General features: G+C 35.8%; 1 protein-coding gene across 14 annotated transcripts in view; it reads left to right on the plus strand.

Moving 5' to 3' along the window:
• MEF2C (myocyte enhancer factor 2C) overlaps nt 1–24,095 on the plus strand; it is a 125,671-nt gene that overhangs the window by 94,547 nt on the left and 7,029 nt on the right. For 10 of the 14 annotated variants that reach the window (XM_042013254.1, XM_042013255.1, XM_042013259.1 and 7 more), the window contains 6 exons: nt 301–487; nt 1,590–1,637; nt 16,002–16,174; nt 17,356–17,379; nt 18,321–18,450; nt 19,364–19,499. In XM_042013254.1, coding sequence (XP_041869188.1) covers nt 301–487; nt 1,590–1,637; nt 16,002–16,174; nt 17,356–17,379; nt 18,321–18,450; nt 19,364–19,499 — 698 coding nt within the window. The remainder of the gene's footprint in view (nt 1–300; nt 488–1,589; nt 1,638–16,001; nt 16,175–17,355; nt 17,380–18,320; nt 18,451–19,363; nt 19,500–24,095) is intronic. The other 4 variants (XM_042013261.1, XM_042013258.1, XM_042013260.1 and 1 more) reach the window with 1 other exon arrangement.

The following is a 24,095-nucleotide window of genomic DNA, read 5'->3' on the forward strand; positions in this document are numbered from 1 at the left end:
AATAGAAAATTAAGCTGCATTAGGCAGAAGGTTTTTTTAAACAAGAAAAATATAGAAAAAAAGAAAAAATCTTTCCACTTCTTACAAAGTAAATATGCAAGCTGCATTAAAGGAAGATAGAATCATGATTCGAAAAATCATATTTAAAAGCCTTGGTAACTCTTTTGAAATTCTTTTCTTGAGTCTTGGGGGAAAGGGACAAGCATAAATATTTTAACCACCAAGTACAAAAGGCTGTACTTGAAGTCTGTTGCATTTTTGTACTATCCTCGTCTTTGTTTTCCTTTTTTCCTTGTACAGGCTGTTCCACCACCAAACTTTGAGATGCCAGTTTCTATCCCAGTGTCCAACCACAACAGTTTGGTGTACAGTAACCCAGTTGGCTCACTGGGAAACCCCAACCTTTTGCCACTGGCTCACCCTTCTTTGCAAAGGAATAGCATGTCTCCTGGTGTGACACACCGGCCTCCAAGTGCAGGTAACACAGGTAGGCTCTGTTCAATCCTATCCCTTCAAATGCTCTACTATCAGCTGCTTGCATGCTTTGGGTCACTTTAAACTGTACTCCAAGAAACAAAAACTCTATTTTTAACAGTCGTAACAGTTTGTCCAAAATTGCTGTGTTGAAAAATCAAAAGAGACAAAAAAAAAAGAAAAGCTGAATGTTGACTAAGACTGAAGAAAATCAATGGAGGTAAAAAGGGTAAAAAGGGAGGGTAAAAGGGCAGACAACATGTTCTTTCATAAAAATCAGCTTATCTATTTAATTAATGCAAGAACTTACTATACCATAAAGCTGAGGAGAAAATGTAGCCAAAGCAAAAAAATTGAAGCAAGTAAATTAGAACACTCATTACTTTAATAATCAGTCTACAGGCTAAATGTACAGTTTATTTTTATTGATCCATTCACAAGTTCCTTGATGGGTTAATGTCAGTTGAGCTCTGTAGTTCAGGCCCTTACATAGCAAGAGGTTGTGCTTTGTTCTGGTGATGATGAGGGCTCATCTCTGAATAGGAAAAATGGGGATTAGGTTATTTCAATCTGTCTGGCTCCAGCAACATCAAGACCCTCAAGTACACCAGGTTCAACAAATCATTTGAAGTCTCCAAGTGCAAAGAGAAGTTTTAAAAATCCTTAGTGTGAATGTTTGTGAAAGGCTGAGGAAATTAAAAACTATGTAAATATATATACCTTCTGAGTTCCGTTCTTGTCCAGGAACCTTCAGCCTCTTCCTCCCAATCATTTGCTTTTCTGACTAACATTCAACTAAAGACAGTTTTCAAATTAAGGACTACTATACATATCTTTCAAAAATAATTTTTCATATGCTGTGGAAGTATGAAACTAAAATAAGGAAATTACGGGTACTCCATATTTTGTGTGTCCTTGAAAGGCAAGTGTCTCATACAGGTAACATTAAACTTTATGATATTATAATTATGGGTCTGATTCAACTGCCTGTTGAAGTCAGAGGAAAGAAATGGTGGGTACTGCAGCAGGCTGATTGAAGGTAGAGAAAATGCTTTGAATGTTTGAGTGTTGTAATTTATTATGCTCATTTACAGCATTTCATTTCAACCCCGTAGGTGGCCTGATGGGTGGGGACCTCACAACCGGTGCAGGCACCAGTGCAGGTAAAGAGAAGAGAGTTTATATTTATTTTTCCAAGTGAATAAAGGACTTACTTCAAAAGTTGAGTTCTAAAATAGCTCCATTTTGGAGGTGGGATATTAAAAATTGATTGGCATTTGTTTAATTCCCTCAGCTGGGTTGTGGAGAGTTCATTGATATTTGTGCTTCTCTTATTAGTAGAAAGAGCCTTGTTTTCCAGCAGCATCAAAAATCTTGCACCTCAACAAATTCCACAGAAACAGATGTCTAGTTTCCTTCACATTAGCCTTTACATAAAAACTTTAAGGTACATTGCTTTGCCCTGTTCAAGGAAAACTCCTAGTGGAGCCAGTGTTAGAAACCCTGATCCTTTTTGCATCCTGGGAAAGTTTGCCATTGACTTTAGTGGAATTGGTGTTTCATTTTATGAATTTAAGCTTGAATTATGATTTCAATATTGAGTTGCTCATTGGACTTCTGTGTACTGTGTGAAGATTATATTTCAAAGCCCTGCTCTAAGACCATTGCTAGTCAGCAAAATCTGTTAGCATTTACTTAAATAATTAGTAATTAACTTAAGCTTAGTTATACGTGTTTGCTTAACTGGTTTGAGACACAATAGGTAAAGGATTTTCAAAATACCAAGGCAGAGAAAAAGATTAGCCATTTAGTCCTGCTCACTTAGAACTAATGAGAACTGTACTTGCTAAGGTCTGTGTTATCAAAGCAATGTTATCAGAGTAGTCCCCTTTGCTCAGTAAACTCAGTGGTTTGTAAGAAATATCAGCAATGTTACATTATGACAAATACACATTACAAAAGGCAATGGCAAAATTAATTTTGCAGTTTGAGAAGTAAACACATATGTTCACAGAAAAAAAGCTGAGTGGTAAAGCATGGTATTTTGCTGCGGTAACTGCTCTCAGAGAAAATTGTGTGGGAAAATAGTTGGAAGATCCATTTTGTGCCCTATAAACCAAGGCAGATATAAATGGCAATTCCAATATTGTCTCTTAAAATTACTGATAAAGAAATTTTGGATATAATGGTTTGGGTTTTTTTCTCCTTTGTCTATCCTCAACGTGAATTAAGGACCCCCACTCGCCTTTTATCTTCACACATAGATGAGTCACAGATATTTATGTGGTGCATTCATAGTATAATTAGAGCTGCACAGCACTGTACCAGAAAGGCACTTTCTGCTAAAGTTTTGAGGAGTCATTTTGTATTAATTTTGGAGTAGGGAAAGCAGACCATGGAAACTTCACTATCAGTCTCCGTTGTTCTCAAAAAAGAGAAAGCATGACAGAAAATTATAGTTTTGTTCATTATCTCTAGTTAACCTGCAAAACAGAGCTAAAGAAAGATTCATTCTGCAGTGTTCGCATTTCATCTTACTTTTAAGCTTGTGTAGAATTTCAGAAACAGCGGCAGACAGACTGGCGTAGGAATTGACCGCTCTATTAAGGGGCTCCCTCTCCTGGCTTATTTAGAAATATCATCACCTCGTTACTGGTCTCCCGTTCCTTTAAATAGACGCTGAAAAGCCGTTAGTAAAAGCAGTGTTTTCTTTTAAAACACGAGCATACTAAAATTAAAATTCATCTGCTTGTGCATTTCTCATAATAATCCTTGTGCTTAAAAAAATCTGAGTATCACTACACCAGTTGAAAATTTATATTCTTTCTCAATATTTTTTTCTTGGAAATATATAAAAAACATATATAAGCATAGAAGACAATGGTTTGATTGTTTACCCACAAATTAAGAATTTGCATTAAGCTCTCAAGCAATGTAACTTTGGAGTAGGCAATTGATTTGAGGGGCATATATATGAGGGACATTGCTAGGAATGCATCATAAATATTTAATTGCAGTAATAGTCTTTGTTCTTTGTTAGGCAATAAGAGCTTTAAACGTCATTGAAGAAGAGCTTTCTAAATCTCTTCAATGCAGAACAATAGGAAGAATTTGATAAAGGGCTGAAGGAAAATGGAAAGGTCATAATAAGGTTGAATCCTCTGTCTTAGTTGCATCATTCCACAAAGGCACTATTTTGGACAGTCATCTTTCTTTAGGGTGCAGAAGAATAAACATCAAAAGTTCTCTTTGTTCATCATTTTTCACAAGAAACAAAGAATTCTCTGTTTTCTTCTATTTAGCATCTGAGAAGCTGGTAGCATGATCATGTTTGGGTTCATATTTCTGGCCAAATTAGAACCTTCTGAATTTGCATTTTTCCACAATATCCAAAAATAGCATATGTTCAAAATAATATACTCCAAGAAGAAGAGTCTCAACAGTTTCATTTCTGCTATTATAAAATGAAACTACTTTTAGTTACTAACACCAGACCTCAGTTTCTGCACTACTTCAATAAACTACAATAAAATAAATTGCACTATAACTGCAATATCAGATATGGAAAAAGATTATTTAAGCCTGTGTTTTAAGAAGTATGTTATTTCACTGGTTTGGATTATTTCAAATAATAACCCTGGAATCATCCACAATTTACCTTGGGAGTCAACCTAAGACAAAAATAGATCTTAAAAAGCTGACTACTTCTTTAATATATTACACAACTAATTACCATCTATGGTATTTTTAAGTTAAACAAAGGTTGTCTCAGGTTTGTTGGAGGAAATTTGTTCTTAGCCAAACACTGATTGAATAGTTTCTATCATGTGATAGTAGCAACTGCCAACAAAATTGGAGTGAACTTCACACTTATTATCATTGCTAAATTATAAATACAGCAATGTCTTTGACACTATTCTCTCAAAACAGAGGCTTTTGATTGAAAGACAGAGCAAGAACTTTTTGGACCCAAATAGCCATGGTCTAAATCCATTTTAGTTTACTCCATAACTAATATGAAGGCTAAGTGATATGTTTACCTGTTTATATAGTAGAATATGTGAAGTTCTTTTAATTCAGGCCAACAATTGCCTTCTTATCTTCTGACAGCTGAGGTCCTCAAGTGCCAGCCAGTATCATAATTTTCTAGCACTTTCGTTCTCTTTTTTCTTTTCTGGGTCGTGTACTGACTGTGGGTGAATGTATTATATATTCTACTAGTATTTCAAGCCACATGGGAATATGTGTAATAGTAGCAGTTTTTAATTTATATGCCCTCAGGGTAGAGGCAATCTGGATGTTATATCCTCAAAGAAGTGTGGTTTAGTAAAAAGATCTGCAGTCTGCCCAATTAAGCTGACCAGCAGTACCAAAAATAAGCAATGTTTTCAAAGACATCTAGCTGCATTAAAGACTTTTGGAACTATAAATACAAATAAACAAATGAATTTAATTTTTTTAAAAGAAATTAAAATGTAACAGGAATATTCTTTACTCTGCCCTGAAATCATGTTTGGCATAGTCAAGAGAAGGTAATTCTTGGACTACAAGTGTGGAATATGTTAAAAATACAAATGAGCTTGGAGAAATATTTCTCAAACCACAGCTCATGGGCAACCTGTTAGTAGGACAGAAACTGGGTTTGCCAGGAAGAGCATGACAAGTTTTTGCCTGTCTGTTATTACTTGATGAGTGCAATGACCCACAGACTTCTGATCCAAAGACTGGAAAAAATGTGGTACAGAAACATAGTAAACAATACTTCCTGTCCAAGGAATCTCACAGTACAAAAGAAAGGACACACAATCATTCATAACAGAGTTTGTGATGCAATAGTGCCAAATCCAAACAATAAGAATTCATAAATTGGCACATTGACTTAAAACCATGGAGGGGATAAGAAACGAAAAACATAACAGCTCTGTTTTTCCTTTTCCACTTGTATTATGACTTTAAGTGATCTTCTTCCAAGCTTTTCTCCATATAAGAAGGAGATGTAGATAGATAGATAGATAGATAGATAGACTTTTTTTCTTCATTGTGTTAAGGGAAGCACCTACAGGTAGGAGATTATGTTAAAGCAGGGAGAACACTAGAACTATTTGACAGGTCTAATACATAGTATGAAGGAAATAGTCTATCTACTGAATTTCATATCTAAGTAGGCAGTCAACACAGGTTTTTCCAAATCTAATTCCATGTAACAAAAAAACACATGAAAGTCACATCAGTGAAACTTTGAGAATAAGTCTGAAAGGCTAGAAGCTGCTGTCCATATAAAAATAAAAAAATCTTGCAATGTGTGTCATATGCAAAGGTTGGATGTGTTCAGCTAACATATGTGACCTCTTACCAAAGAAGAGATCCATGCAAGGCTATTCTCAGTAGACATCAGTGAAAATCTGTAAAAATTTGGCCTTTATTAGTTTTCTGCCAGTTGTGTAATTGTTGACTTAGTAGTTTATTTAGGTATTCTCTGTCTCTTCATCTCTCTAATAACAATGTTTCAATATCTGTATTTACAAAAAGACAGCCTGAAAGGTTCAAAAAGGAGAACGCCCTAAGTTCACATGTAATGAGCAATTGAGTGAGTCATACGAACTGGTTCTTTGTAAATGGGATTTTAAAGACAGGCATGATTTACTTCCTTTATTACAAGAAGTTTCAAATGTTCCTCAAGACTAATTTGGGTTCTTTAGATAAAATCCCTTTCCTAGTGAAGTCTGGGGGAATTTTATGCTTGCTTTAAATGAGACAGGGATTTCACTGTTTTTCCTGTCTGTGCATTCTTGCTCACTAAGACACAACACTATTTTCTGTTGCACACTGCAGTACATATTCTTGTTCAAATTCAGAAAATAGAAGGCGGCATTGCAAATTAGAAAATGTCTGGATTTCATGCCTGTCCTGAGTTCTGAATGGGATAGCTGATGCCTCTTGGATCTGGACTGCAGCAATGACTTTGCTGAGAGAAAGAAAACAAGAATTGCTTTTAAACTTTGGAAGCTATGACTGCAGCCTCACATGGCAGTTCCTGACAATATTAAGTTAACATGACCCCTGCCCTTTAACTTTTGACATGATTCACCAATTAAGATTGAATCCAACAGTTCCATTTATTTTCCAAATCTCTTAAAAGCAGATTTTTCCTGTGCTAACAGTTGGAGCAATCTCCCAGTAATAGAAGCCAAAGGGTTAGTTACTGATGTTTTCAAATAAGGCATTCTATTTATTCTTGTCTTAAAACATTTTTCATTGAAAAAGCAGTTTCTGCAAAATGATGATTTCAAACAGCCCAAAAAGGAAATCATTTGTTATCAGCAAATAATTTGTTAAAAGCAGATGATTGACAAAGAGGTCATGGCTTCAAACTGAAAAAGGGCAGATTTAAATTTGGTATTCAGAAGAAATTATTGACTGAGGATGGTGATGGTTTGACACAGGCTCTCCAGAGGAGATGTGGATGTCCCATCCCTGTACATGCTCAAGGTGGCAACCTTGGGTGGAGTTTTGAGTAACTTCTAATGAAAGGTGTCCCTGCACTTAGCAAGGGGTTTAAAACTGGGTATCTTTAAGGTTCTTTCCAACCCAAACCATTCTGTGATTCTGTGACATGATTTGTCAAAAGCCTCTTGCTGGCAGTCAAAAGATGTAAGTCCTCTTTTCTTCCCAGGCATGTATTTTTCTCCTATGTATTTTCAGAAAGCAGTGTATTTTTCAGCAACATAGTTTTCTCTCTGACGTAAGTCACATTCTGGTGTTGCTTTTTTTTCTCAATTACTGCATATGCTGAAACAACCCATACTAAAAAGAAAAAAACACCTGTTTATTTTTTGCATAAACAGGACTAGAATGGAGAATCTTCTCAGCTAGCATACTTATAAGAGTACCGTTAAGTCCTGAAAACATATTTAGGGTAGATGGTTATCTCAGACCTTGGGGGAAGGCCATGTACAAATTGTTCACATGTTAAGAGATCAGGGCTATGCCAGTAACTGCAAGATTTTTGGAAAATCTGTGATACAAGATAAGTTTCTGATAAACATGCTCAATACTTGGCACTGACCTCTCCTATTAGACTACATCTTAATGTGGAAGACAAGTGTATTCCTAGTGCAGAACATGGACTAACATTTGCAAATGTCAAGCAAGAACAAAGAGGGGGAACTATGCAAGGTCAGGGACATTGCGCTGTGCCAGCTCCTCATGGTAGCAGGTTTGTACCACACAAGTGGTAGGGGCAGGAGATGTGTTTTACCTTGGTAAGACACTTTTTTACCATGGTAAGAGCCATTACTCTCTGATCCCTGACATTTTGCTTGGACCTTACAAAACTATGACACAAGAATACATTCCTGTTGCTCATTGTGCAGTGCCCATGTGTTTAAACTACAGCCATATTTATAAAGCACTGAAGACCACTGTATAATTAAGCAATTTTTCTCAATAACTGCAACTTAGTCACTCTTTTGATTAGCTGAAGTTTCAATCAAAACAAGATAAGGTGAAATATATGGGTTCTGAAAAGAGCATAGCTATTCATAAATGTGTTAGAACAAAATAGTGGAAATGGAAATAAATTAATCAATAAAATGAGAAGTAATGATAACAGAAAGCTAGTGTTTCTGCATGAAAGCTGCGTGATCTAAGATTCCTGAAGTGAGATGCCATTAAAGAATTATGAAAGCAGATAATAAGATGCTATGATTGGGCATTATATTATAAGAATACTGGCAATAGTAATTGTAGTTCAAGATTAAAAAAACACAAACAGGACCTTGATTTGGAGTATCTATTGCTCTGCTTTGTTGAGTCAAAACAAAACAAAACAAAAGGAATAAGGATCATCATCCTTGAAGAAGAAAGTACATTTCCCCTTCTCTCAGTGTATAACTTAACTACAGACCCTTGCTGTCTATGATATACATCACTATTCCAAAGGTTGCAAGGAGGGAATCCATGTGCTGAAATACCTGCCTATCACTTGGGAAAAATAATTGCAGTGAGAATTGTTTTGAAGGGTTTCTCACAGTCGCTTGTGTGGGTAGCCACAGGCTAATTCAAAACAGTCAGGTGCCACCTTTACATTTATTTTATTAAGGTGTGAACTCCTAAAGTGGGGAAATACTGCAAGTACTAATTTAGAAACATTTAAATACAGATCTTATTATAGCAATAAAACATAACCGCAGTGTTGGTGATCAGGTTAGATTGCCATGCACTTGACTCAGAAGTGAAGTGTTTGCATGGGGTGTGATGCACAAGTCAGGTTTCTGTTCTCATGGTCTTTCATGGTAAATCTAAATAAGCCCACCTATTTCTCCATTCAGCTGAAAAATCATCTCAAATTTCTAGCCACCTAAATTCACAGCTTGCTCTTAGACTTTCAGAAATTTATTTTACAATATGTCTTGCATTGTCAAGTGACCAAAGAGCCGCTTCTTTTACTTTGAGCCTTCTTTACTTTGAACCTCTGCCTGAGAAGCAGAGGTTCAAAGTAAAGAGGTTCACTGTCCTGATGGAAATCTGGGCCAAATTTCTGCATTATGGGATAAAAATGACTTCTTGCAGCAACAGGTTTGTGCACCAGGAAATACTCCACAAACACTAGATTGTAAGGATGTTCCAATTTTTATATGAACTAGACCACGGGTTAGAAATAATTTTGACTACTTCATCCACATAAGCAGTTCAGTAAGACAGCTGGCAGTACTCAATATGGAGCATTGATGATGTGAGTTGGGTTTTAATTCCTATGTGAGGAACGTGCCACCAGGACACACTGGGGTCAGAAAGCAGCTGGAAGCCTGGAAGAGCAGAGGTTCCTGGGGCTTTGCAGCCAGGACCCATCCCACTGCCCCAGCCAAGGAGCAGGGCCAGTGAGAGTACGGGACAGACCCAGATGCCATGGCAGACCCAGACCCAGGCATCCAGAACCTCCATGTGGATGGGGATGGACCAGGATGCTAGCCTATGGATGGGTATCTGGTCAGGCAAACCATTACACTGGTCAGAGGACTATTGGCACCAAACATGTCTTTCAGTAGTAAGACACATGTTGTCACAATACATAGCATCTGAACCTAAGTACTTGAACCAGCACAGGGACAAAGCAAAACTGAATAACTGCACAGAATCACAGAATAAGCCAAGTTGGAAGGGACCCACAAGTATCATCAAGTCCAACTCCTGGCCCCGTAAGTCATGGAACAGAGAAGTAACTTCCTTCATAATATACTGCAAATATAAGCAGATAATACACAGTTTTCCTAAGGAAATTTGAAGACACCATTTACCTCAGCTACAATGAAAGAACTGGAGATTTGGCTGACTTCTAAAATGAGAACTCACCCAGAATAATTAAATGGGATGCACAATGTGACCTTTAGCTTTGTTCAGTACAGGTGGCATGTACACCTAAATTGCCTACAGTATTGGGAGTATTTTAGTGGTTCCCAAATACCCTCTCATTTCCCAGCCAGGACAACTGTAGTGCCATCAGAGAGCCCTTTTCATCTCTTTAGACTTAAAGAGCAAGAAGTTCCCATTGACAGTTATAGAACCTGCGTGTCAAGAATGGATGAGTTAGAGTTGACTTAGATTTCTGTTGATGTGGAAATCTCTACCATTTATTTATATTATTTCTAAGTGGTTGGTTCTGAAACTAACAAAGAGTTGTTGAGATAGTTTTCTTCTCATTCTCCTCCTATTCTCCCAAATGTCTGTGTGTTCTCTGAACTGCCATCCTGTTTCAGTCCCCTCAAAAAAGTAGCTGCTGCTTTCACAAGATGTTTGAGAATTCTTCCACACAAAGTCATTAGGTTTTTTATACCACATCTCTCTCAGTTGGCTCCCCATAATTCAGTAAAGAAGGTCCATTAGTTCAGTGCAGTGGGAACGGGCAGCTATTTTAAAGTGAAGATTTTATTTTTCTCTGGATTAGGGTAGCAGCATATCGGTTTTCTTCTCCCATTTGCAGTTAGCAACACTTGTGTGCTGTGAAATGTGACACGCATGTGACATATGAGTAAGAACTTTCAATTACCTCTTTTTAAAATTATATTTAGGTGAACAACAATACAGCTTCCTAGCATTAGTTCTTTGTTGTTGGTATCTTTTTATTTTGGGTGATAAACCGTAGCCTGTTTCAACAGTGTGTATGCATAAAAAAAGACACATAAAATGTAAGAGAGAAAAGGAAACTTTTATTGCCTTTTAATTAGTATTAAGAATGATTACCATTCCTCCAGAAAATAGGAAAATAAACCAAGTGATGAGTGCAAAACTGGGTGCAAATTTAGCAAAATTTCTATTGATTCTTTCATATATATGCATATATTTTGAAGTTATAACTTCTGTAGATAACTTGCAGAATAGTTTGCTCTTGTGTTTATATAGATTAATTCCAAATTTAACATTCTTTTTGAGAGGCTTGGTGATCAGTCAATGGGGGAACCCAGAATATAGAGAATACTTCTCTGCCTGTTTTGAAGGGTTCTACCCCCCTGGACAATACTGGTTTTGACCTTCCCATGGAGAAAATTACCTACCCTCTGGGAAGAATTAGAATCTACAATGGTGTGGATTAGGTGATAGAATATTATGTAAGATTGTCACAAGGTGAAAAATTTAGAGTTTTTGGTTTTAATAGTATAGTAAGTAGATAAAAGCAGAAAACATCAAAATGGAGGATTGTTATTGTTCTCCAGACCTTCTTCTTCTTCTCCATCTACTCCATATTCTGCGGTAGAAGTGGTCTGGGATGATTGGATAGAGAATTCCACAGTTCCTGCCTGTGTGACTAGAAGATTTATTAGACATTGGTAGAAAAGTGAAAATATCTTGCATTTTAAGATTTCATTGGGCAATTTACCTTTAAAAAGGCTGTGTAATCTTGATAATTCGGCTTTTGCTGCATTCTCTGCTTCATTCTATGTCTGGGTCACGTCAGTGGCTTGTACTTTCCTGATAAGACTTAATAAACAACTATCTGAAGATTGAGAAAGCGAAAGGTCCCGTTCGTCTCTAACTCCTGGCAAAGACTCTAAAAAGTCTCTCCCAACAAGGGGAGACACAATTAAAGGCACGGACTGCGTCAAATCAACATATCGTATATATGGGATATGCATTTAATATAACCAAGCAAGAAGCAGATATCCTCCATGAAATCCAATGTACATATGCATCTTGGAAGAAATACGAAAGTTTTCACAAGAGCATACACTTATTGGAAACTTGAAATGAGCATTAGTATTTATTAAAACGTCTTCAAGAATTTGAAAGTTTACTTTCTATTAAAATTAATCCCAGGTTCCTAAGCATCTTGTAAATTCTCAACCCATATGTTCCGTGAAAAGCACTAGAGTAAACAAAAGAGAGATCAAATAAAGGACATATAAATTGTGTGTCTTGTTCTTCGTTCTCCCACTCTACTTCTTCAGACTACCATAGAGGATTTTTCATTCAATATATCTCTATATCTTTGAAGTCACAAAAGATTAAAAACAAAAAGAAAGAGAGAAAAAAAAAAAGAGAAGAAAAAAAAAGTAGAAACATGACAGTTTCAAAAGTTCAAGAAATCAAAATACTAAAATTTTCCAATTTTTCCAGACTTAAAGACTTTGAATTATTAAAATGATGTTCAAGAATGTTGAGAGGTAAGGAAAAAAGCTATTCTTTTCTCATTTGTGTTATCTTAACACGTGGAAACCTTCCTGGCTTAAATACTCAGTACAGAATTATTGTTCTAACTCTAAAACTATTAAGAATTGCAGTCACTTTGCAACCCCTCTAACACCAATGACCAAAACTCCTTAAAAGGTACAGGTGTTAATAATAGAGGATGAAAGGAGAGAAGTAAACTGCTTGCTCCCTGTTCTGTCCTGAGTAAACTTATGCCCTTCTGGTATCCTGAAAATCTTAAAATATGGAAGTGATTGTTTAAGGTGGTATTACATGAATTTGTAACATAGTTAATATTGTAGTTTTCCATGATTAAATGGATTTTTTTAATAATTCTTCCTGATTGAATAACTGTCAGTGCACAAATTCTGAGTTTTTTGAAAAGTGATATTACAGGGCTAATCATGCAGTTTGTACTTGGACAGAATTCATTCTAAAGTCAGTGGCACTTGTGCCTAAATGCAAAATGTGGGAGCATACCCAAGAGGAGTGTTCTGTGCTCAGAAAGCACTTGACTTTATATTCTGCCATTAATCTAAATACAATTTCTGGCACTGCATTTCATGACACGTGCTGCTCCAACAGTCCATCTAGAAACAAGCTCTTTCCTGCATAAAATATTTTTGCTCCTACAAGTCAGTCTAATACAAGGAAAAAAATTCTTTTTCTGAAAACTTATGGAATTGAAAATGCTGTAAATTTACAAATTCTGACATATGCCCTTAAAAACTTCTGCATCCACTGTTTTTATTTTCATTATGCATTACAGAATATATTCATAATGTTTAAAAATGTTCTATTCCATCAAAAATATGGCTTTTAACCAAATAAAAATGTAAAGCCAACTTGTTCTAAAATCCATCTGGTTTTCATTTTCTTATGATCTATAATCAGGAAATCCATTCATATACGACATATAATTTTTGTGCTTTCAAGTGGATAGTGGAATGAGATGTTCTGCATATGGTCACATCTAAATTGATAATTGTCCAGGCAGAGTGCAATTTTAAAGTATAGCATGAAGGAAGGTTTAATTTGTACATTAGAAGTCTTATACATTTGTTTTGCCTCTGAATGTAAATGAGGCCATTCTCTTTGGTGGATTTATCTGAAGGTGGGACAGCTGCCTCAAAGCAGGCCACAGCCCTCTTGAGTTAAAAGGATACAGTTTAAAGAGCTGGTTTACATGCAGACTCTTCTTAACTGTAAACCACATGCATGCATTCATCACTGATTTCCAAATGATGGGTTTCTGTATTACTGGTTTAAGGTCCACAGTCTTACATTCCTGAATCCTCATTATACCAAAAGAATAACAAGTTGGTGACTGGAAAGAAGAACTATTATTATATGGCTCCAAAATGCTAGCTGGCATAATATGCCATGTACAGCAGAAATCATCTGGCAAAGAAAAGATTGCAGTAGTTCTTAAAAAGAATTTGATGTTTTTAAAATATATATATAAGAAATCTAATCATTGTTCAAACTATTTTACATCAGTGAAGATGTAAAATTCAGATGAAAGTTTCTGAAGAATAAAGCTTCATACAGAAGCATTCTTTCCCCTAATGTTTAATAGTAAATTATATTAAGTATATCTTATGTAGGAAATAGGAGTTCTTTCTTGTAAGGTCCTTTGTTCTCCAAAAATCACAACTAGAAACAAACATACATTCTATTTTGCTATATATCTTAGGTCCTATATTGTAGAACTGAAAAAACTGCTGCTTCAAACAATTTCATTGTCACTCTGAACAATTCCTTGTCATACAACAGATTTCACAGGCAGTTTTACGTCCTGCTGGTAAAATACCTCCTGTATGAAACTGACACCAGAGAAACCCTCCTTTTGCTTCAGTTTCTGCTGTTGAACACTTCATGCTTTGATTTTCAGTATTCAGTTTGTAAATGATGAACTTTTCAAAAATGCAGTGTGGTTTCTGGCAGAAAATATTGTTGTATATTCAAAATGCCCCTTCTAATTTCACTGCCTGTAGTAACACACAGCATTAATTAGAGCATAATAGATAGCTAATCTACATTGAGAACAATTGCTCATTTTGAAAAAAAATAGCCTACTGACACAAAATGGAAAATTTTGACACCATTCTGCTGAGCTTGCTTAGCAAGTCAAAAATACATTTCAATAACCCATTTTATCTTACTAACTGTATGATGTTATTAAAGAAATAAACAACAAGATTAACTAAACTTAATCTCTAAAGTCATTTTAATACAGAATATTGGAAGTGATCTGAGTGCTCTTCAGTTTTCATTATTTTGCAAAGACTTGGGAGATCATGATAATAAAAAGCGTGAGAACAAACAAGCCAGGCCAGACCAGTTACTAAGGATACCTGACAAATACAGATTTCAAGCAGTTTTGTGATAATTTTCCTCTGCCTTAATCCTGGTGTTCACAGTTCAGGGTCTCCAAGACCCTAAAGTGGCATACTTGTATTTAACAGCCTCTGACAGATTTTATTTCCATGTATTTGTTGATTTGATAAATACAAGTAGCTGATGAGCTTGAGGATTAAAAACATTAAAATCTTAGTCATGCTTGGACACACTTCATTATCCTAACCAGAGGAGCAAATTGCTGTCATGTACTGTCATTTTTATGCCCGCCTTATAGATATTATCAAATTTAGTTCCATAATCCATTTATGCTCTTTAGGGCTATAAACCCCATTTCACATCCGGGGAAAGAGGCAGGAGGAAGTGAGATACCGTGTTTTTCACTGACTTTGGGACTACAAAGGAAATTTGAAGGTCCAGGGTTTTTCACCCAGAGGGCTCTACCACACTCACTAGCTCATCTTCTCACACAAATTCTAGGCTGTCTGTTGCAGCTCATGAACAAAGGCTGAGCCCAGAACAGAAAGCCTTCCCTAGTGTTTCTTTGGTATTTACCCATGAAAGTTTTCTCTTTCCATACTAATTTTCATGCTATTCCCTCTCTATGACTGGGCAGTTTCTGTACCTCTCCTGAGATTGTGTAGACAGAATTTCAAGGTTACGCTAAAAAGCCATCATTTTCCCTAGATTTTATGTGGGTAAGAGGTGAAATCAAGTGAATGAAATAGGAAGGTCTCATTTTTATTGGTATGGTAGGTCAATAACCTTATGGATACATAGTAGTCAATACGATGTGGTGAGAGAAGGCAAAAGAAGCATTTGCTTGTCAGAATTGTCTCCCTGGGGCCTGCAGAAGAGAGATGAAGATGAAAGATATGGTGGTGTTTTCCAAATAAGGTTATGATGTGGCTCCCATTGACTTTAGTGTTGACAGACCAGGTCCAAAAAGTGTAGTGAAAAAGACCCCAAAGCATTTATGAATCCTCCTGGTCCTCCCCCCGCCTTTTGAGGAAATTATCGTTTTGTTATACTCATCCTTTGTTTAAAAGCAAAACAAAATCATGACCTGCAAAGGGCTGAGTCAGGAAAGGCACAATCTTCTGTAGTTGTCAAGAAAACATGGAATAGCTTTGACAGTTTTTATGCCCTTAAATTATCTGACTTTCCTGCTCCTTGTAAGGCAAATGCCAGATGTTGGCTGCTACTAGGGCACAGTATATCATGCTATATACGACAGTGCTGTAAACAGAGTTGTATCATTGAGTTAATTTCAACACATCACCGAGATGGCAGCAGCCATGAGAGAAAGCATTTGAAGACCAGTTGTTCCAAATATGGCACATGTTGTATTTTCCTATAAAGATACATGACATAGATATTTACCATGAGTTTTGTATTTCACAGCTTTAGAAAGGCTTAAAAAAACCAGTGGACTTTATCAAACTTCTCTCTCTTTTTTTTTTTCTCTTTTTTTACCTTAATAGGAAATGGATATGGCAACTCCCGCAACTCACCAGGTCTGCTGGTCTCACCTGGCAACTTGAACAAGAATATGCAAGCAAAATCTCCTCCTCCAATGAATTTGGGAATGAACAACCGTAAACCAGACCTCCGTGTGCTTATTCCACCTGGAAGCAAGAATACCATGCCATCAGTGGTAATGCATTTTCAAAGCTCTTCTTTTTGTCTCCTTCAGATCGGAGTTACTTAGGAATTTCAAGGCTGGCTCAGGCAAATAAATTCTTGATTGTTTGATTTTTCTGACTTGGGCTTGACATCAAGCTGGGGACGTAGGCTGAGCCTCCTTGATTGCTTTTTTAAGTCCTATTTACTTCCTACTTTTTGTCTGTTGGGTTGCTGAAGAGGAACTGCGCCCTGCAGAGTCTAAACTTCTGCAGTGTCTTTCCCAGTAGCTGAAAGAGTCTTTCCTGAATTTTTTATAAAGGCTGACTTTAACCCTGAGGATTCCTAACTTATTATGTTTTTCTTAAATATTTAGCCACACAGACTCTTAGCAGAAGGCATATTAACAGCAATAAATTAATTTGAGCCCTATCACTGTGAGTTCCAAATTTTGTAATGATAAGAGGTAGTAAATAGAGCAAGAGAAAAAGGAGTATGAAATTTCTGTATCTCCTGTCAGAACTAGTGAAATTTAGGCAATATACTATGCTAGAAGGCTGAATTGGGAAGGTATCGTGTCCACGCCGGACTTTTCAAAAGTCCGTTTCCACGTAAATCTTTCATGAGTATTTTAACATTAAAAGTGAACTTAATTTTAAAAGATGGTAATGTAAGTGATGCAGCTTTCCATTTTGTAACAAGCATTATTAAAACAACTTCCAAGTTGGCTTCTTCAGCTTGATGCAAAATAAATTAATCATCAAACTAAAACTGTCCATAAATGTGATGCTGCCTCCTAAGTGAAAAAGTGACAAATAGTCCTACACAGCAATACTCAAAGCTGACCAAGGCAGTGACAAGCTGTCTGCATCAAATGAATTATTCCAAGCCCTTTAAAAATTATATTTTCCAAGGGACTCTTTAAGTTGTCAGGTATAGCAAGACAGTCTGTATCCAATGGCACTGTGGAAGAAAAAATTAATTCTTAGAGAAAGTCTTGTGCTGAAACCTGGATAGGTTGTTCCTACAATTGAGACAAACACTCCATTTGAAGGACAAATAAGAGATCTATGAGGTGTATTTTTTCCAAGCTATGCTCAGAAGTTGTTTATTTTGCTGCCCCTATGAGATGAAACTATTCTGTAAGCTAAAAACCTACATCCTGGTAAATATTTATATTTACTAATTTTTAACACTCCTTTCCTATGCAATCAGTCTGAGGATGTTGATCTGCTTCTGGTAAGTGGTAATGATGTTCATCTTAATAACAAGGAAAAGAAAACCAGTTATTTTTCATTATGTAAGTGAAATGTTGGTTGAAATAAAATGGAAAATGCTACAATAGCTATGTTGTAAACAGAAAATTCATCACAATTTTTAAATATAGCAATAGAACGCCAGATGCAGTTGTTGTTCATATTCAAATTATGCCTGCTAGAATTAAGCTTTCATTTTGGTGGTGGTGGAGAGCATGTAAACTTACGTTGTTGAAGATGGTGGAGCCTTATGACATCTTTTTTGGTGGCTCTCTAATCATTTTTTCCTGCCAGTCACATAATTAGAGTTCTCTAGTGTAATTTTTACAGTGCAACATCTAGAGCCCTGGAGTTAAAGATAAGCGAGTAACTGCTGTGTAATCTAACAGCCTTGAAGGCTTGGGGCTTTTTTTTGCACAAAACGAAGTAGTCAGAGCTCCATCTCCTGGTAAGAGTTCAGTGTTCAGCAATCTGGGGCTGCTCCTCACTTTCAAAATCCAGAAGAGCTGGGTTTGGGGGTTTTTCTTTTGCCTTTTTTGTTTCATTTTGTTTTGCTTTGTGGGTTTTATTGGTTTTTGTGGTTGCTTTTTTTTCCTATATGAGTGAAAAGGAAAACGATGGGAATAGAGCTTATATATTTCATTAGTTTCTCACATGATCTGTTCTACCAACAATAAAAGCAATCTTACTAGTTCAGTTACCTAGGAGATACTGATGTAATGGGTTACTATGGTGACAACTGGTCTCTTGAAAGCTTATAAATGATAGGGTTGGCAGAGTTCATCAAAGCCACATGTTAAATGATTAATTTCTAGAAGTTTGTTACAGTCTGTATTTCTCATGCACAAAACATTCCCAGAAAGCAGATACACTCAACTGACTTAAAACTGGTCAATAATATGTTTATTTTACTTACTTTGAAAGAATCAAAGGATAAATAACTCCCAGTCTGCTCAGTCATTGGCTACTCCAGTGGTTTCCGTAGCAACTCCTACTCTACCAGGGCAAGGGATGGGAGGATACCCATCAGCCATCTCAACAACATATGGTACTGGTGAGTATGAGTGCAGGATGCAAAGGATGGGGAAGGGAGCAAGGTGCTGACAAGTGTTTATCTCAGTATTAATGAATTAGCTAATGTTCCTTGGGAGAAACTGAAATATTCATAGCTGTTATGCCTTTGCACTACATTTGCTTATTCTGTACCTGTCACTAACTTCAGACATATCTATTTTAAAGTTAGCTGTCTTGTTTGAAGAAAAATTGATTTGGTAGCTTTATTTCATTGGCTTTAATTTAAAAAAAAAAAGTGAAACTTAAAACAGTTAACAGTTCTTAGTCTTCCTTGGAGATAATTTCATGCAGTTGAGTACACTAGTACATCCTAAAGCCATGAGGGTAGTGGGAATAAGCAGCTTCAGTATCTCCATATCAGTGTTCAGTAACTGTTGGCTATCACACCTCCCTACCTGGGAGGGCGCAAAAATGAAGCCTCAAGGCATCTTTACAGTTCCTGTTGTGAATTGCTGCTGTACAGAGTGCACACAGTGACACACAGATCCAGTGATATTAGAGAACACATGTGTTGTTCAGAAATAGGCTGCCTGCTGGATTCTTCAAGGAAGACTCTAACCAAAATGTTTTACTTTTCAAGTCTTTCTGACAGTGTATTTGTAGTTAATTTGTAGTTATGCATATGTAGTTATTGTGAATTTACAGGCCAAGAATGCTTTAGATCTGCCAGACCCAGTAAAGCCCTGCTAGATTGCAGAATAATTATTAGTGCATTACTTGCTCCCAAGTTAATGAGTTGAGGGAAGAGGAAGATCTACTTTTTCTGCTGTAACTTAAGGTGATTGTGCAATTAAAATTAAAAGGCTTACAAAGTGACATGAAAATTACTGTGTTGTTTAATTGCTTTCTCTTTAATTCTCACTTAATTATTGTCTTTCTGTTTTCAAATCTAGAATATTCTCTGAGTAGTGCAGATATATCATCTCTCTCTGGTTTTAATACAGCCAGTGCTCTTCATCTTGGTTCTGTGACTGGCTGGCAACAGCAACACCTACATAACATGCCACCATCTACCCTCAGTCAATTGGGGTAAGCAGTGTTTTCTTTACTTTACTGTCCTACTGTGACTTCAGTCTCCCCAGTAATTCCAAATGTGAAATATGTCAAGTAACATACCAGAACATAGTTACTGTGTGTAAAAACTAGATTTTGCAAAACTGGAACAATGCAATTCATGGAAAGTTTGCTAGGGAGCTACAATGAAATATTCTGTGTCCATATCTTCTCAGTAGTGTATTGTTTATGTTTTAGTTTTTATTTCTTTAAATAGCATTTTATTTCACTACTAAAACCAAACACCTATATTGTACTGATGCTATATTTACTATTTATGCTTTTTATTTCCAGTTACCATCACATAAAGACTTACAGTAAACTAGAATTTTTTCTAGACATTTTAATAAAGTAAGATTTACATAATTAATTGACCTGAGATTAAGACTTAACCTTATATAATAATAACATACTCCCTTCTGCTCAACTGTGAAATTCAAGTTTCATTTCTTTGGAGATAATTTTTAGAGAAAATACCATGATTAGGCCAAATAACTGAGAGCTCACAAAACTTAATTTGATGTGCCTGTACTGAGGAGGACAGGTATTCCTGCCCTCTAGTGGCTAATTTTACAGTATTCACTCCAGTTTTGGAGAAACGCAGCGCTCTATCATCTTGGGATCTTTGAAATGTGAAAATTCACACAGGCAAATCACCTGATCAAGCAACCTCTTGGCTCATTGAAATGAACAAGTGTATGACTTCAAATATTCTGATATCTGCAGTTTCTGTTGAGTAAGACCATAGGCATGCACCAGTGTGGCACAGTAGCCTAATGTATGGTTAGACATGTCAGAATTTTAAAAGGTTTAATCATAAAAATAGAAGCTGAAAACAGCTGGAGTGTATTTGTGAGGAAAAATTTTAATTCATATATATTTGAAAAGAATTTTTTTTTTCAGAAAGAAGTGTTACACATATGCACTCTTTTTTTTTCAAGATTGTTGCCATAATGTGGAACTATTTAATACTCTAAATGCAGCTTAAATTTCAAAATTCTCTTTCTACTTTATCTGACCATTTTTGTAACTTATTTTAATGTCCTTACCATCTAGAAGATTTGGGTTTTTAAGGACAGCTATACAAGTGTTTCAAATGAAACAATTTTTTTAAACCTCATTCCTATATGAATAAGTATATAGAGATACAAATGACATAAAAACATACAGCTGAAATACCTGCCGTGCTAGAAAAAATAGTCTTAATATCTTTCTCTTACACTTTTCTTTTTGAGTTTGCACTATTTCTGGGGCAGCATTCAGACTTACTGAACAATCAGTTATAAATTCTCAAACAAATTGAAAGCTCGCTTGTTAGATATCACTGTGTAAACAATCGGTACCATACCAAGGAATGTAATAAGGCTATTTGGTTAGCCAAAAAAAAAAAAGTATAAATTAGCTCCTAAACTAACTACATGCCTTTTCAGATATGTCACACATTGTGATCTGTTTCTGATTCATATTGCAGAATGTCAAAGTGTAATGACTGTGGCTGTGGATTACATTCTGAGTTGCTACTCTTATTACTATTCTTTCAATGATTTGTAAATGAATTCAGCTATGAAAGCTGCTTCACAGGCAGCTCTGAAGAAGTCTTCTATCACTGCAGAAAATCATAAGCCTTTATTTTATTCACTGAGTTCTACATGCAAAAGCATTTGTTTTAACTTTTGGATTACTTGAAAAACTTGAAATTCTGTAGAATATATTCAGTCCATGTCAACCTGATCTAGAATTTGCAAAAATATTTTAAAAATGAAACAAAATTATAGTCATCTTCACAGACTTGAGAAAAAAACATCTAGAAAGGTTTTGACAACACAAATCTCTGTGCTGAGTGAGGTCATACACTGAAATATTTGGCAACTGTGAGATGCCTGTTGTTAACAGTAGGCTATAAAAACCTGTGGGAAAACAAAGTTAATGGAAGAGACATTACAGCTCTCCTTCAGGTTTTGTTTTTCACCAAAGTCTAGAGGTGAAAATCAGCTCTGCTTCCTCAATGCATGACAGAAGAATGTGGTTAGTAGTAGAATAAGATAGGTTAGATGTAGTATCTTGCTCCAGATCAGTCCTCAGCAATTTCAGTAGCACTGTCTGAACCATCTTGAAGGTAATTAGAGATCTCTGCAACCTAGCTCTTAGTTCTTCACGCTGACTGTGCAATTTGGAGCCACACTAGTGCTGGTGAACTAGAGGGTAAATACATGAGTACATGGAGTGGCTCACTTTCACTTTCTGTGCACCTTTTGGCCTTCTGCTGAGCCTGGTGAACAGCATAACAATGTAGAGCCTGTTTAGACATGACTAGGACATTAAAACAAGCCAGACTTTTCAACTTTTTGCGTTAAAAAGCAAAATAGTATTTTCATGGTCTTTTAACTGCATCTACCTCTGGAAAAAATACACATACAAATTCTACTGAAAATCAGTCCCTCCCAAAGCTTTGGGATTTGGCCTGAATATTACACTGATGTCTCTTACTGCTTATTTAACATGTTCCAAAAAGACTAACAGAATTTAACTGCTGATAACTAGAAGGGAAATCCTTCTCAAACTTTGTAATAAATTATCAAAATTTTTATGCAAAAATCCAAAGTATGAGAAATCTTCCTAGCCTAAGAGACAATATTTTCATCTAAAAGTAACATCCACAGGTGAAGTTTTCACTTTCCTAAAATATGAATGCAAGCATAGAAACAACATTTAATCTGAAGATGCTTCAATATAGATAATTATTTAAGAGAAGTAAGAGAAGTTTCTCTAAACTTCTACACAGATGAACAAAAAGTTGTCCAAATTCATACATAATATTGACTTGTTCTGTGATCCTTACGTAGCAAGATTATTACTTAGCAATAATTACTTTTGATTAGATAATAACTATATCTAGATATAGGGAAATATTCTCCATTAAACAATTTTTATTGAAAAATTTGGAAACAGTTACAACATGTTTAATGAATTTATATCAGTTCTGACAATTTCCTTGCTTTTAATAAAACCGTATGTATTTCAGATTGAGCCTTCTTTTCTTATGCCACAATTATAAATAAGATGTTCTAGTAATTCATTTTCATGTTATTCTTTGTTTTAAAATTCCTTTTTAAAAAGTGTAAACCTTAACACATGAGAGCCTAACAAAATGTCCTGATACAGAAGTTCTTATTCTGCTTTTACATTGATCAGAAAAGTATTAAAAAATAAACAAAACCAACTAAAAAACACTTAGCTTTTACCTAAAATAAAAACAGAGAGGAGGGAAGAAGTTGAATTGCTAGTAAGTCAAAAATATCTTCTCCTAGATACAAATTAGCACATAACTAAGGTTACATAAATAAATTTCGCCATGAATTTTCAATGTTCATTTACATGTATTTATGGGAGAAAATTATATGAAGTGAGGAAATAAACTGATTTAGAGAAGCAAGTGTAGGCATAATAGAAAAGGTGCATGAGGCTTTCTTCCTTCAATAGACCACTTTCTCTCTCTAGAAAACCCTACATTGTCCATGTTCATGTCCTCATCACTTACTCAGACCTGCACTTCTACCTGTGTCATGCTGAGTTTCAATACCATTTGGAGATTCAAGTAGAAGGAGATGCATACAGACCGGGCATCATCCCAAGTTCATGGCACCCTGTCTTCCTCCCCACTTCTCACACAGCAGAGCTGTGTTGTTGTTCTGTGTCGAAACCAGATAGGAACCAACATTTCTCCATGTGGCCATCATAATCTGAATAAACATCGAATTTTAACTACACTGGCCTCAACAGGGACTGCTGTGCCAAGTTAAAACATTAATTTTCTTCATTGTCCCCATAAAATGAAGTGTTTTCCTACCATATGTGGAAAAAGGTCATGATGTCAGAATAAGTGGTCTGCCTGGCACCTATTCAGTGCACATAACTATATACAAACCTTTGAAATAATTTTCATTAGTTTCTCAGTAGTTTTTCCATATCCAAGACCTGTTTGTTTACCAGGGGATTTAGTGAAGGTTTCACATGATGAAAATAGGACCAAATTAACGTAATTATATGAAGCAGCAGTGTAAAATATGCATTGATACATATAAGTGCAAACAGCTGTTTCTACACTCACACATACATGTACAGGAAATTAAACCATTTTGCAGCAGACTGAACTCTCATTTCTTATGGCGCAGCTTCCATTCTAAATAGAGGTCAGTCTTCTGTTTGGAATACAGATTTATAAACTGCACCTTAGCACCTATTATTTCACCATTCACATGTATGTGTAACACTATGTTTCCCATGTAAGTGACCATTTTAGCTTAGAGGAACTTCTCATAAAAATGTTTCAGAAAATGTTAATGAAATATTGCAAATTATAATGAAATAAAAATATATCAAATCACAGAAATACTTTCAGCAGAAAAAGTTTATATTTAGAAAGAAAAAAAACGGTGACTCAAAATAAGTGCTACAATTTATTTATATTGTTACAATTTGTTTATATTGTTCTAAATCTCAGAACTTCAGTCTTGACCTGCCAAAATTACTTCTTACCCTTTTTTAAATGTACAGAAAAAAAGGGGGGATTCA

Source organism: Corvus kubaryi, unplaced genomic scaffold (assembly GCF_017639235.1).
Source record: "Corvus kubaryi isolate FWS band 111438036 unplaced genomic scaffold, C.kubaryi_AGA036_p1.0 split1-37296, whole genome shotgun sequence".
Classification (NCBI taxonomy): Eukaryota; Metazoa; Chordata; class Aves; order Passeriformes; family Corvidae; genus Corvus; species Corvus kubaryi.